Consider the following 14,780-nt stretch of genomic DNA (forward strand, 5'->3'; position numbering starts at 1 on the left):
CACACTGAATCCGGTGACTGACAGCACACTGGCATGACACACACAACCTGAGTGAATCTAGACAGATATAGAAGCGTGGAGTGTGGTGAAGCGTGGCTCAATGGTTAGAGCGGCAGACCCTGATGCAGAGGTCTAGCCCGGGACCAGGGTTCAATTTCCTCGGACCTGATCATTCTCGCCTCGGTGCCTATTCTAATCATGGGTGCAACTCTGTGACTCTGGGCAATAGCTTGCCTAATCTCCACAACGGCCCCAGCAGCGCTTGGATGCCTGGCTTCACCTTGGGGGTGCCCAGGAGTGGACATCTACAGGAAAGCCAGGATGGGTTCCACAGCAGTATGAATACAGCGCTACGAGACCTCTGGGTAGTAGTGCGCTATATAAATACAAACACATTTACATTTACAGAAGGCAGCTCTCTAAACCAGAACTCACGGTAGGGAAAGATGGATGTGTGTTCCGAGTTAAAGGATAGTTATGAATCATTGGGCCCCCTCTCCGTTTTAAAGTCTGTTAAAAAACACAATTCCTTGAATGAGACAACTCGGGACGGAGACGCTGTAAAAGACCATCTTTATTGTAACAGAGAACGAGAGAGGCAATAAAATTCGTCACTTGACTAATCCTCCAGCCCTGCGTGTAAAATGGAAGCAATCTCCTTTCCACCTCCGCGCCCCTTCAAGAGCAGCCATGAAAAGCATATGTCCGTGCCGCGGCGGGACCCCCGCAGACGCCATCGTAGGGAGCGCAGGGCCGGCCGGGCCGGCTCGGGTTCTGGACCATTTAATTCAGTTTATTTCACTGCCGTAATCTCTCGCCTGAGCCTTCTACGCGCAGGCAATTCCATTGGTGATTACATTTTAATGTCATTGCAGCCTCTCCGGCTCACCTCCTGGGGGTCACGTGCCCCCCCCCCCCCAAGAGACCCGGGGTGCATCGGACTGGCCCCTCCCTGCAGCTCGTACCTACGTTCTGCTGGTGGCCAGGCCCACTAGGGGGCAGATTTGACCTTCCATTAACATCTTTGAGAGGAGGCTGTTGGGGGGAGGGGGGGGGGGGGGTGAAGGCATTCAGCAGGAGCAGCCCCTCCCGTCCAGTATCAGGGAACATCAGTGCAAGAGCGGCCCCTAGTGGACAGCCAGTATAATCTCAAGTGCAGTGACACCTAGAGGCCGGTTTGTAAACGTGCAAGGAATCACTGCTAGGAGCTAGTTAACCCTAACAGCACAGGGCGAATGCAGCCGGCTTGGAAATGGGATACATAGAACAGAAACTGCAGGACAGACATCAACATTAATGAACATGCAGTACTGGCAAGAGAATAGCAGTAGTATAAGGCCAGACACCAGTGTCCGGCTCACAGCCCACAGGGGTCACATCAGTGACTCAAGGTCATAGGAGGCAGCAGGGCCCATGGTGACATCACAGACTGATGGCACCTAGAGCGCTTCACTCAGTGTCTCCTGTAAAAGGGCTCCTGCAGAACAGTGGCTCTGATGAGGAGACATAGGAAGCAGCGGTCTCGAGTCACCTTTGAACTAGAAATGAAGGCCAGACCCTCCATAGAGGCTGTTGAGTCAAGGATGCTGCGAACCAACTCAAAACCAAACTCAGGGTCCAAAATCATGGCTAAAATGTGCTTGATAGTTGTATGGGATGATGGACTGTCCTGAATAATGACTTTGAAACTCAAAATATCATGTTTCAGTTCTGCATAGAAGGTGTTATTTTTAAATGGAAGAGCACACTGATGAGATTTCTTCCTTCTGGTTTTCCTTACACTTCTTGTATTCGTGGACAGGCACTTAGGTACACTTGCCACTTCTGATAGCTGCCACTACATGCAGACTGCTCCTGGTAAACTCTGTGCTGGTCTTACAGCTGAACCCCTAAAAGTATCCACCTGGGCGCAATACTTGAAAACGCCTCCTCTACACTCAAAGGGCAGCCATGACTGCAGACAGCCCCGGGGCTTGCACATGTGCCTGGCTATTGCTGGATTGAAGGATGAGCAATGCTCTTCTTGAGAGCTCTTCAGCAAGTCAAAACTCTCTTTTTATTGTTAATCGATCAAAAATTGAATACATTATAAAAGAATTGAGTAGAAAAATATTTAGCGGTCTCCTGTGGCCGCTGGGTGGAAATGGGTATTTAGGGTGCCTACAAATCACCCCAGTGTGAAGGAACTAGGACCCCCAAAGAGCCCAATTAAAAAAAAGCTGGATCCTCAGAACCTATAGAAAAGTACTGTCTGGGACCTTCGACCCGAATGATCTAGCACTGCAAAGGGTGCAAGTCGTCCCGCACTGTCGGCTCGCCTCCGATTTCCATCTGGCATCCCCGCCAGCTTTGGGCTCTCGCCGCGGCTATGCCTGCGGTACCACCACGAAGAGCTGGTGTGGCATCAGCTTCTGCCGCTCATTGCATGTGTAGATCCAGCGTGGCTTCACGAAGGAGAGGTTGCAGTTCTCGTTCAGCGCCTGCGAAGAGGGAAGACCATTAAGAATTAGAAATGAGGTTAAGGCTCAAGTTCGTACTGTAGTTGCCTGGCACAGAGGAAGCCTTATGTATGAGAAGAAATTTGACCGCATTAGTGTAGGGGAGAACCAAGATATACCGCCAACGTTCCTACAATGCGTGTATAAGGGTTTTTTATTAAGAGAGATAGAGAACCTTGGTAACGCAGTTACAAGTTGTCCATTCCCCCCTTCTTTTTGATTAAGAAGAAGAAAGTTGACCTTCAGAGGAAGGAATGAGTCATTTTTTAGGTGCACTAGAGGCTAGTGCTATAAGGAATCCAATGGAGAGATAAGTAGAGTTAACAAATTACAGCAGTGTCACACTCACCTACCCTAGAACTCCAAAATGCAAGGACCTCTGAGGTCTAAACCAAGATAGAAGAATGCCTAAGCTACTGTTAAGAGGAAGCGATGGCTGGCATCCTGCCTTCCATGCTGACTACTGTGGGATGGCAAAGGCTCATGGTCCACACTGCCAGTCACAGTTTTCAGGCACCCATGCTTGCAAGGAGCCCCCCTTCCCGAGACTCACCTCCTCAAAGGTATCGTCCCAGTCCTGTGCCGTGATAACATACTGCACCTTCTCGTTCATGTACTCCTCTAGCTCCCTGTAAATAAAGATAGAAGTAACGTTAACACTTGGAGAGCTCTAAATCATAGAGAAAAGTTGCGTATCTGTAACTAAAGCTCTCCGCGGTTAGCATCTTTCATAGAATTTCATGCTTCATTCATTCCTCATTCACTGGGCTGGCAACCTTTTCTAGCCCAGCCATGGAAAGAATTAAAATGAGACTTTTTATTTATTTTTATTTATGAAGCTTTATATAGTGCAATCAAGACAATTTTCTGATATCAGAGTGCTATACAATGGGAGGAAACTCCCCCCTACCCCCCAAGAGAACATACAAAGAGGAGCACAGAAGATCTCTGGGGTGAAAGCACAAGTTACTTATCTTCGGTAACGATATATCTGTAAGAAACTAGTTAGTGTTAGATTCCTTACCTTAGAATATCCCCAGGCGTCAGACTGGATCCGGAAAGTTTTTGTCAACAGTACCACTACATGTCGGTAGGCTTCGTCTGCGACTCCGCGTCCGTCGTCGTGATCGCCGGGATGACGTCGTCGGAGTACTTAGACACCGCCCTCGCGCGCTGACGTCACTTCTGTACATAGCTTTCCGGTCCAGGAACGCAGAGCCATGATAGAAACAGACACTGGTGCCATGAAACTAGGGCCCTGAAAGGGATGTCCTTAACCCTAGATATCGTTTCGCAGAACGGGGAGGATGGGTGGGGCGGTAAGGAATCTAACACGAACTACTGTTTCTTACAGATATATCGTTACCGAAGGTAAGTAACTTGTGCATCTGAAAGAAACTGGTTAGTGTTAGACTCCTTACCTTAGAATAGATACCCCAGCAATACCAACCCTGGTGGTGAGTCTGCGAACCAATATCACACCAGAAAGTCCTGGAGAACGGACCGGCCGAAAAAGCCATCTCTCCGGACTTGGCTGTCCAGACAGTAGTGTCGAGCAAACGTGTGCAACGAGGCCCACTTAGCTGCCTGACAGATGTCCTGCCAGAGGACTCCCCGACCCAGGGGACTCCCCGACCCAGGGCAGTAGTAGCCGCCGTAGCCCGAGTGGAATGGGCGCGCAGCCCAACAGGAGGCTCCTTTTTCACCAAAGAGTAGCAAACCTTGATGCACAAGACGACCCACGAGAGATGGTCCGCTTGTGCACCGCCTGTCCCTTCTTAGCGCCCACGTAACCAATAAGAGCTGGTCGTCCAACCGGAACTGGCGTCCGTGATCTAGATAGAAGGAGAGCGCACGTTTTGGGTCCAGACGGTGGAGCCTCTCTTCCTCCTTTGAGGGATGCGAAGGCGGAAAGAAGGTGAGCAAGGTGATGGACTGCCCGATGTGAAAGGCTGTGACCACCTTGGGCAGGAAAGGAGGACGAGTCCTCATAACAACCTTGTCCGGATGGACAGAGAGGAAAGGAGGTTTAGAAGATAGAGCCTGGAGCTCACTCACTCTCCTGGCAGAGGTGATGGCAACCAGGAATGCAGTAGTCAAAAGACAAAGAGGACAGTTATGAAATGGCTCAAAGGGAGTGCACATAAGGTACGTCAGAACAAGATTCAAGTCCCACTGAGGCATCACAAAGGGAACAGGAGGAAACATGTGAGTGATGCCTTTCAAGAATCTATTTACAACAAGGGACTTGAAAAGAGGAGGCTGATCAGGAAGCCTTAACAAGGCTGAAATGGCCCTGAGCAGGGCCCTGCTGGGCAGGAGAAAGAAGGAAGAGGAGAACCTCTGAAAGGGGGGCAGAGAGTGGATCCACAGCCTTTGCTGTGCACCATGCCACAAATTAGTTCCACCTGCAAGTGTATACCGTTTTTGTGGAGGGACGCCTGGCTGCCAGAATCACTTCACAGACTTCAGGAGGCAAGTCAAATGGCCTCAACTGTCGCTGCTCAATCTCCACGCATGTAGGTGGAGACTGGACAGGTTCGGGTGGAGGACCATCCCCTGCTGCTGCGACAGAAGGTCCTCCTGAAGAGGCTGACGACTCGGGGGGAACGACTAACATGCTGAGTAGCTTGAGATACCAGTATCTTCGTGCCCAGTCCGGAGTCACAAGGATGACTTGGGCCCGGTCTCGCCTGATCTTTTTCAGCACTCTGGGAAGAAGTGGTATAGGCGGAAAGGTGTACAACAGACAGCAGCTCCACTCGCGACGAAAAGCGTCACCGAGCGAGTGCCGCCTTGGAAATTCCAACGCGCAAAACTGATGACATTGCGCGTTCTCTTTGGTGGCGAATAGATCTAACCAAGGCTCTCCCCACTGCTGAAAGGGACCTTGCGCCATGCCCGAGTTCAGACGCCATTCGTGATCCATCATGCACCGGCGGCTGAGATCGTCCGCCCTGGCGTTCAGGGAACCTGTTGGGTGTTGAACCACCAGGGTGACTACACTTCCCCGGATAGAGGGAAGGAATGCCTTCAGTGCAAGCCGGATCGCCTGCAGCTCCAGATGGTTGATATGGAGCCGGGACTCCGCCGGAGACCAGAGGCCTCTGATCTCCCCCTCTCCCATGTGGCCCCCCATCCCAGGAGGGACGCATCTGTCACCACTACGTGCTCCGGTTGGAGTAGGGAGAGAGATCTGCCACTGGCCCAATCGCGGTTCGTGAGCCGCAACTGACTCGCAGGGCCCTCCGAGATAAGGAAGTGGTCGGACAGGTTGCCTTGATGCTGTGCCCACTGAAACTTCAGGTCCCACTGCAGAACCCGCAACTGGCATGATGCACCAGAAGGATGCAGGAGGCCATCAGCCCCAGGAGCCGCAGCGTCAACCTGACCGAAAATCGGGATAAAGTCTGACAGATCGGAATCAGAGCCTGAATATCCCGAACCCGCTGTTCGGGGCGATAAACCCGAAACTGCGCAGAGTCCGATGAAAAGGAGCTTCTAAGAGGGGCACTGGTGTGACTTTGGCACGTTGATGGAGAACCCCAGGAAGTGCAGGAGGTTGGCCGTAGTCTGGAGGTGGAAGACGACTGCTTGGGGCGAGCCCGCCTTCAACAACCAATCGTCGAGATAGGGGAAGACTGAAACCCCTGATCTGCGCAGATGAGCTGCGACCACTGCCATCACTTTCGTGCACACCCGAGGTGCGCTGGTAAGGCCGAAGGGGAGCACGGTAAACTGAAAGTGCTCGTGGCATACCATGAACCGCAGGTAGCGCCGGTGGGTCGACAGGACGGGGATGTGGAAATATGCGTACTGCAGGGCCAACGCTACCATCCAGTCTCACGGGTCCAGGGCAGCTAGGACCTGAGCCACAGTCAGCATCTTGAACTTCTCCTTCCGGAGGAAGCCATTGACGCTCCGTAGGTCCAAGATAGGGCGTAGGCCTCCTTTGCCCTTCTTGGGTACCAGAAAGTAGTGGGAATAACAACCACGTCCTACTTCTGGCCCAGGAACGCGCTCAATGGCCCCCTCGGCCTAGAGGGCCGTAACTTCCTCCTGCAGAAGTTGCAAGTGATCCCCCCAATATGCGGCGGTACTGCGGAGGCATGGCTGGAGGGGTCGCCTCGAAGAGGAGGGAGTAGCCCTTCGGACGATTTGCAGGGAGGGGGTGGGGGGGTTAGGGGGTAAGGGCGAGGGGATGAGGGGGGCTGGGGGAGTCAGAAGAGCGGTGACACCTCTTCGACTTCTTTTTCGAATGCCTCGACTTACCGGAGGACTTGGAGCCCGATGAGTGGTGGTGACTCGACAAACGGCGATGAATGCGGTGCCGCTCGAGTTCCCGGTCGAGGAGGAAGTCGAGGGACCGGTCGCGGAGCTCGAGCAGCTTACGGGACCACTCCCGTCTAGCCTTCGAGGTCAAGGCCCGGCAGTCGGGGCACGACTTGTCATCGTGGTCGGCCCAGAGGCAGTAAAGGCACCAACGGTCGGGGTCTGTCACAGACATCAACAAAGAATGATACACTGTTCCCTAGGGAAGAGGCGAATTGTGTGAACCAAACACAAGGAGGGGAGAAAGAGGGAGGGGGGGATTCCCCTTTCGGAACTAAAACCCTCACACACCCAGCAAGCTAAGTGTCATGCTTCATCATCTGGGTTTTGCTCCTCGTCAGACTGGCGCTGCAATGTCTGACGGGCACCCATAAAGGGGCTCTTTACCGGAGATCTTTTGTTCCTGCCAGTTGGTGCATGTGGGTATGAGGGCTCTAGTGATGGTGTAGACGTGAGAGGTGGGTGAACATTAAAAAAGGTTAGGTAATCCACTGGAGTTATTTAATGATGTGGTTATCTACCTCAATAAAAACAGTGAGGTGAAGATACACCCTGGTGCAATGATCCATTTGCTCCGGCAGACTTATAAGACTTATAAGAGACACTCCCAAGTGAAGTTTTTTAAAGATCTAGGGCCATATGTAGGTAATCACTATTTACCGATTTTTAAATACCGAATTTTCCGATTCAGTATTTGTAAATCGGTAAATAGTATGTAGGTAATAATTCGGTAAATTTTACAGAACCGGTAATATTCGGTATTACCTATTTGGTAATACCGATTCGGTAATTCCCATTCATTCCTATGGCCCTGGAGGCCCATAGGAATGAATGGGAAGCCATTCACTATTACCGATTCGGTAAATACCGAATCGGTAATAGGGGAAACATATTCAAGAGTGGCAGGGTGTCACATTGACACCCTGTTGCACCCCTGAATCGTGCATGTGTGCACGTGGCGCACATACATGCCCTAAGGACATGTGTGTCTGCCACATGGCACTGAGAAAAAAGCAAAGGTATTCGGTATTTACCACCAACTTATAGTTGGTGGTAAATAACGAATCCTTAAGGCTAAAATGGACTCACTTGAGTGCTACCTACATAGGCTTTAAGGAATCGGTAGTTTACCGATTCCTTAAAATAAGGAATCGGTAAATTACAGATTCCTTATTTGCAGCCTCCTACATCTCAAATCCCTAAATACCGGTCGGTAACGGTGAAATTTACCGAATTTCACCGTTACCGACCGGTATTACCCCACCTACATATGGCCCTTAGATCTTACAATGAGATCTATGGTATACAAAATTACATTATTTACTACAAATTTAAAAAGGAGCTAAACAATGTAAAGATCTCACAGCACATTAATTCAATAACTAGGAAATGTATCATCTCCATTGAAGCACTTGTTGTAATACCATTATTTTTAAAGTGTTTTTAAAAATCTCTGATAAATTTTGATAGCAGTACAGGCAACTATGACGTGTTCAATAGTCTGTACATAATTATAACGTAAGGTGTATATTCTCTCCTCCTGGATCACCTCCCGTCATACATCCGGCACAGTTTTTAACAGCAAACCATTCATTCTACACCGCATTCTACATCTTCTCACCTTGTGCCTCAAATTCCAGGTCAGATACATTTGAGGAACTGCTGCTCGACATGACTGAATTATGTTTTCAAATTGACGTTTTGATTCCAGAGCCGCTTCCCTAAAAGCAAATCTGAGAAGGAGGGCTGAGGATATTTCGTGGTTGACCCAGAAAGCTTTGATGCAGTGCCTTCAAAGACGAGTTTGAGCTCTGGCCTGCTCCTCCAGAAAGCCGTGCTGAGAGAAGGATTGCAATGAGGACCAGGTTACTGTCCGACGAATGGAATGAGCACGATTTATTCTTAAGAAGAGTGGAGGGTTCCTGGTTCACCTCTCATTGCGCAGGCATATACAATTGAGGATGATTTTAGCAACCAACTCATAGCAAATTGATACACAGGGAAATCCACCTGTTTTGTAGTTGATCCAGGCTAAAAGGCAATCACAAGCTGCCATCAAGGAATTCTATAAACATGTGAATGTAACAGTTCATGGTCCTCCTACAGCCTAGTCTATACACTCTTCCCAGCATTTTATGGATGAGGTGGTAGAAAAAAGATAACAAAAATATGACCTGCATCACATGATATTCTGAGACCATCATAGGCAAGAAGGAGTGCATGAGGAAGCGGGGTGCATTACATGGTGTGGTACATGGTGTGGTTGTACCACCTCACGGTGTACTACACTTATGAACCCCTTCAGAACCTTTGGTTTCGTCTGACAAACAGTTAGTGCTATCCTGAGGAGCTGTGGCACTGAGCAGCAAGGCTTACACAGAGGAACAAGTGTAAAGCATTTGACCAGCACCAAAACAATTGAAGAAATCGACATAACACTCAAGAAATCCTACACCAATTTATAAAAACAGACTATATTTTAAAAAGAATTTAGACACTAGAACGAAAAAGATCCACAGAAGGGTCCTGGAGCTATAGATTTTACAAGCAATAATAAATCACAGCAATTTCACTCAACCGTGAACAAGCCTTGGCAAAGGCAACGAATTGGACAAACATTTTCAAAGAAAACATAGGTATGTTTCAACGCAGTTGGTTAAAAAAGCTTGGGGGTAGCTAGTCAAGGGGCCTAGCAAGTTCCTTAGAAACCTCCACAGAAGAAGCAGTCCTCTAGCAGTTCCAGGGACTTTATCCACGTTGCCATTGATTCCTATGGAGTGGTCCTTATGCAAGCGATGAAGGATGCTGAAGATGCTCTAAGGATGCTGTGAATGCGACGCGGTCAAGGGGGTCTTCCTGCAGAGATTCCTTGGTCCACGAAGATGGTGAAGGGATGACATCCCACAAATTCTTCCCTGGTGTGGCCGAAGTCCAGTTGCTACTGGACTAACACTTGTTCGCTGTTGTGGTCACAGACCAATACTTCCTGGGTTGATAACTCACCTTCTGAAGGTCCAAGCAAATAGTCATAGTATTCCAAAGCGTAGCAAACTCTGTGCAGCTCTGTGCGTTGGGTCTTGGTCCTTGGTGTTGCACGGAAGCAGTGATAGCGGCTTGAATACTTTGGACTACCAATTTGCCCCCGCAGGCTTCTTCATCTGCTGTATCCCTGTGCTAAGAACAGGAGGCCAGACAGATGGCCCTAGGAGTTCTTTTGGCTTATCTGGGCTCTGAAGACAGCTTCCCCTTGGGCAGGACTCACAGCAGGCACAGTCCCTCTCATCGCCAGCCACCAGGTGCAACATGCACAGTCTTTGACGGTGCAGCATCACTTTGCTGGCCCTTCAGTGCAGCAGGGCAGTCCTTCAGTAGGGCAGTTGAGATCTCAGGTCTGGGTGCCAGGGGTGGCTCCTTGAGGCTCAGAAAATGCCCTCAGGGCAGAATGCGGTTGATTGCTAATAGGCTATGAAGTCCCCTCAGACTTGATGACTGCTTCCCTTGAAGTTTGACATCTGTCTATCCTAGGATCCACCATTCTGCCCACTCCCAAGATGGCGAGGCACATCTCTCGGTGGTCATACCTCTCTAGCCCACTCATTGGCTGTGGCTACCTCAGAGCTACACGTCACTGGGGGAGCAGGTTTGGCAAATGGTTTCCCCTCTTTGCTCTGCAAGCCAGCCTGTCTGCCTAAACAATGGGGTCTCCCTAGTGTGACACATCTTCCCTTCAAAGACGGTCTCCCCTTTGAAGCCTGCCTTTTGGGGATAAAACCTAAAGGGCTCCGTGCAGTAGTCATGCAATCCCTCACCGTTCTCCTTCCTAAGAGTCGTTGAAACGTCTCTCCAGTAGGGCAGCCAGCTGTATTATGGAACAGGCTCCATGTGTGCCCAAGAAGGCACAGGAGTTTTAAAGGCAACAAAGTGCCAGCTTTGTAAAAGCTGCACACTGCAACTAGTTACATTAATTAGCACAGTTGAGGGGCCAACATGGATTCCTGTACTCACCAATTGGGCAACCAAGTCTTTCCACAGTAAAAACAGGGTCTTCGAGGGTTGACTGTCAGGACATGTGAACTACATGCCCTGCTAGTGGCATATATTGCACCATGCTAGGAATTGGTAGGTCTGACAGAGGAGTAACTTACACAGATGTAGCTGAGAAATAGTGGCTTTGACATTGCTTTTAAAGTCGGGCTCGCAATGCATGCCGGCTCTGCCAGTCTGCAGTAGCAGACTGGGGGACTAGTTTTACTTGGGGGATGACCAGAGTGGTACAACCAGTGTTGCAAGCCCTGAGGTACCCCTCTAACTTACATGCCCTGAGACCAGGGTACCATATACTAGGGACTTGCAGGTAAGTTATCCATTTCCAATTGCATACAACATGTTGCACATACACTTTGGGGTCAGGGCACTGACAATAAGGTTTGGTTAGCAGGCCTCAGTGCACTCTCAGAGACGAAAGCCAGTAGAGTCAGTCAAAAAAATTGGGGGTGACCATATGCAAAGAGGATTTCCTTACAAATTGCTTTGGCTGCAGTCACCTTATTTCTAAAATGTGCCATAGGGGGCCAAAACTGAAATGGCAGGCGAAGTTCCCATCTTCTTGCCATAGCACAAGCTTCCAAGGTAACTACTGCCCATGTCAAAATCCTATGTGGACCTGTATTTCAAAGTTCAAAAGGAGGACCCATTACAAAAGTAAGGACCAGACTGAGAGCCCAAAAAGGGACAATAAAAATAAGATATGGATATTTACACTTCATCCTTTAAATGATACTTACCTTGTAAGCATCTGTAGCGCGCAGTGCCGTAGATTCACTAGCTTAGCACACTCCTACCATCGTTTACAAGTTATTTCTGTTTGAAGAAGTCTGTCAGGCCACGAGATGCGACTCAACTTCTCCTCTTACTGTATATTGAGCAGGGCATCGACTCCATGTTTTTCAGAGGGGGAGAGCATGTAAGGAATGTAAAAGTAAGGAAGGTGCGTGAAGCACAATGTGCATTAAAAGGAAGAAAGCAAGAGATTTGAAAAGACAGGCCTCTGGTGGAGAAGGGTGGACGCATGTGAATCTACAGCACTACACGGTACAAACAAATGGTTAGAGAGGAAGCAGTATTTTCAGTTGGTAGCATACGTGGCTGTAACCATGCTTAGCACACACTATAAACTGCCCTCCATTAATGGCGGCTAGCTTGCGGATGGTGCAGCCATCAGGAATAAGGTCTTTAACACCATCTGACCTACCATAGCCTGCTGCTGGGCTAAGATGTGCAGACAGTATTGCCTAGTAAAGGTGTGTGCTCCTGATCAGGTGACTGCCTTGTGCATATTCGCTAGTGGAATGTTTCCTAGGTAAGCCATGGTTGCTCCTTTCTTGTGGGTGGGGTGAGCCTTGGGTGTAGCAGGAAGAATCCACTTTGTTTTGTAACAGCGAGTCTGAACCAATTCACGAGAAAGGCCTTTAATCTCATATTTCTTATGAATGGAACTTTCATCCCACTGTAGCTGAATGAGAATGCTAACCAATAGAAAGAGAAGCTGGAGTGGTAGGTGTTAAAGATGGCAGGACAGTGACTTCCGCAGTATCTGGTGTGCTGTTTGGCTGAGCAGGTACAGGAATGAATATGCTACTTACCAGTATGCATCTGTTCTTGGCATGTAGGGCTGCTAACATTCATATCTATTGCATAGATCGCCGCCTAGTGTTGGGTCCGGATGATTGCACATTGTTGTCCTGGAAGAGTCTTCGAAGTATCACGAGATAGGTGGCTCCTCCCCTGGACTACAGTGCGCATGGGCATCGACTCCATCCCCAGATTGTTTTTAGCCATTGTGGCAGAGATAGAGTGAAATAGTGTAAAGGATGTCCATGCTAATGATGAATGCAAGAGAGTGTCTGCAGCCGCTACGGGCACCGGGGAGGAGGGCGGGCGATATGAATGTTAGCAGCCCTACATGCCAAGAACAGATGCATACTGGTAAGTAGCATATTCAGTTCGAGGCATGTGGGCTGCTAAATTCATATCTATTGCATAGAATACATAGCAGTCCCTCCATTAAGGGCGGTTGCCCGTGCCAGCTGCAGAAGCTTGAAAAAGTGTCTTGAGAACAGCCTGTCCTACAGCTGCTTGCTGTTTGGAATGCACATCTACGCAGTAATGCTTGGTAAATGTGTGTGGTGTAGACCATGTGGCTGCCCTACAAATGTCCTCTAAGGGAATGTTCCCCAGGAAAGCCATGGAGGCCCCCAATTTGCGTGTGGAGTGCGCCCTTGGGGGTATTGTTAAAGTGCGTTTAGCCTTTTGATAACAGATTTGAATGCATTTAACAATCCATCTGGCTATTCCTGCTTTGGAAATGGGGTTGCCTTTGTGTTGAGCTGAGAAGGCAACAAAAAGTTGTTGTGTCTTCCTAAAGGGTTGTGTTCTGTCAATGTAGTACATTAGCGCCCTTCTAACGTCTAATGTATGAAGCATTCTTTCTGCTACCGTTTGTGGGTTTTGGAAAAATGCAGGCAGGTCAATAGTTTGGTTGATATGAAACTGTGACACCACCTTTGGAAGGAATTTGGGGTTAGTGCGGAGCACCACCCTGTTAGAGTGTATTTGGATGAATGGCTCTTGGATTGTGAGCGCTTGCAGCTCACTAACACGTCTGAGCGACGTGATAGCAATGAGAAAAGCCACCTTCCACGTTAGAAACTGAAGTTCGCAGGAGTGCAGTGGCTCGAAAGGTGGGCCCATCAGCCTAGTGAGGACCACATTGAGGTTCCACACAGGAGCTGGTGGAGTTCTAGGAGGAATGACTCGTTTCAGTCCCTCTAGAAAGGCTTTAATGGCAGGCACCCTGAAAACAGAGAGGTGCTGCCTATTCTGGAGATAAGCCGCTATGGCGGATAAATGTATCCGAATGGAAGCGTACGCTAGATTGCATTTGTAAAGATGTAACAAATAGCAGATGATGTTAGGAATGGATGCATCCAGCGGGTTGATATTGTTGTCTGTACAGTAAATGACAAACCGCTTCCATTTAGCAGCATAGCAAGCTCTGGTCGTGGGCTTCCTTGCCTCCCGGATGATGTCCATGCATTCAGGAGGCAGGTTGAGGTAGCCAAATTCTAAGACCTCAGGAGCCAGATCGCCAGATTGAGCTGTTGCGGATCTGGATGCTGAATGTCGCCATGGTTCTGCGTCAAGAGGCTGGGTGTGAGATGCAGCCTTTGATGCGGTACCACGGAGAGTTCTAGAAACGTGGTGTACCATGGTTGGCGTGCCCATGTTGGAGCAACCAGGATGAGAGTCATCGAGTGTTGCTTTAGCTTTCTTGCCACCAGCGGAATGAGAGGCGCTGGGGGAAAAGCGTACGCAAATTTGCCTGACCAGTTCATCCATATCGCATTCCCCTGCGATTCCGGGTGAGGGAACCTGGCGGCAAAGCTTTGGCATTTTGCGTTTTCCCTTGTGGCAAACAGGTCTATCTCTGGATGACCCCACTGCTGGAAGTACGGGTGGAGCACTGATGGATGTATCTCCCACTCGTGCATTTGATGGCTGTACCTGCTGAGCAGATCCGCCATCTGATTGTCCTTGCCGGGGAGGTGTTCCGCCATGAGGAAAATGTTCCTCTGAATGGCCCACTTCCACATGCTCTGAGCCAGATGAGACAGCTGTGGTGAGTGAGTACCTCCCTGCTTTTGGATGTAGTACATGGCTGTCATGTTGTCCGTCCGGATCAACACGACTTTGTTGCACAAATGTACTTTGAAGGACTTCATCGCCATGAAGATTGCCATCAATTCCAGGTAGTTGATGTGCAACTTCTGTTGTTGAGTGGACCACAGTCCCTGCACAGTGTAGTGGAGCACATGGGCTCCCCACCCTTGGAGAGATGCGTCCGTTGTCAGGATAATCTGTGGCACAGGCTCTTGGAACGGTCGCCCCTTG

The 14,780-nt window shown here is 49.4% G+C and overlaps 1 protein-coding gene across 2 annotated transcripts in view; it reads right to left on the reverse strand.

Annotated features, from left to right (window-relative positions):
* Positions 1–554: 554 nt before the first annotated feature.
* Positions 555–14,780, reverse strand: part of XRCC1 (X-ray repair cross complementing 1) — a 282,052-nt gene continuing 267,826 nt past the window's right edge. For both annotated transcript variants that reach the window (XM_078655577.1, XM_078655578.1), the window contains exons 16-17: positions 3,052–3,127; positions 555–2,480 (exon numbers count right to left, since the gene is read on the reverse strand). In XM_078655577.1, the coding sequence (XP_078511703.1) occupies positions 2,367–2,480; positions 3,052–3,127 (190 nt within the window). In that variant the 3' untranslated portion in view covers positions 555–2,366. The remainder of the gene's footprint in view (positions 2,481–3,051; positions 3,128–14,780) is intronic.

This window comes from Lissotriton helveticus, chromosome 7 (assembly GCF_964261635.1).
Source record: "Lissotriton helveticus chromosome 7, aLisHel1.1, whole genome shotgun sequence".
Lineage (NCBI taxonomy): Eukaryota > Metazoa > Chordata > Amphibia > Caudata > Salamandridae > Lissotriton > Lissotriton helveticus.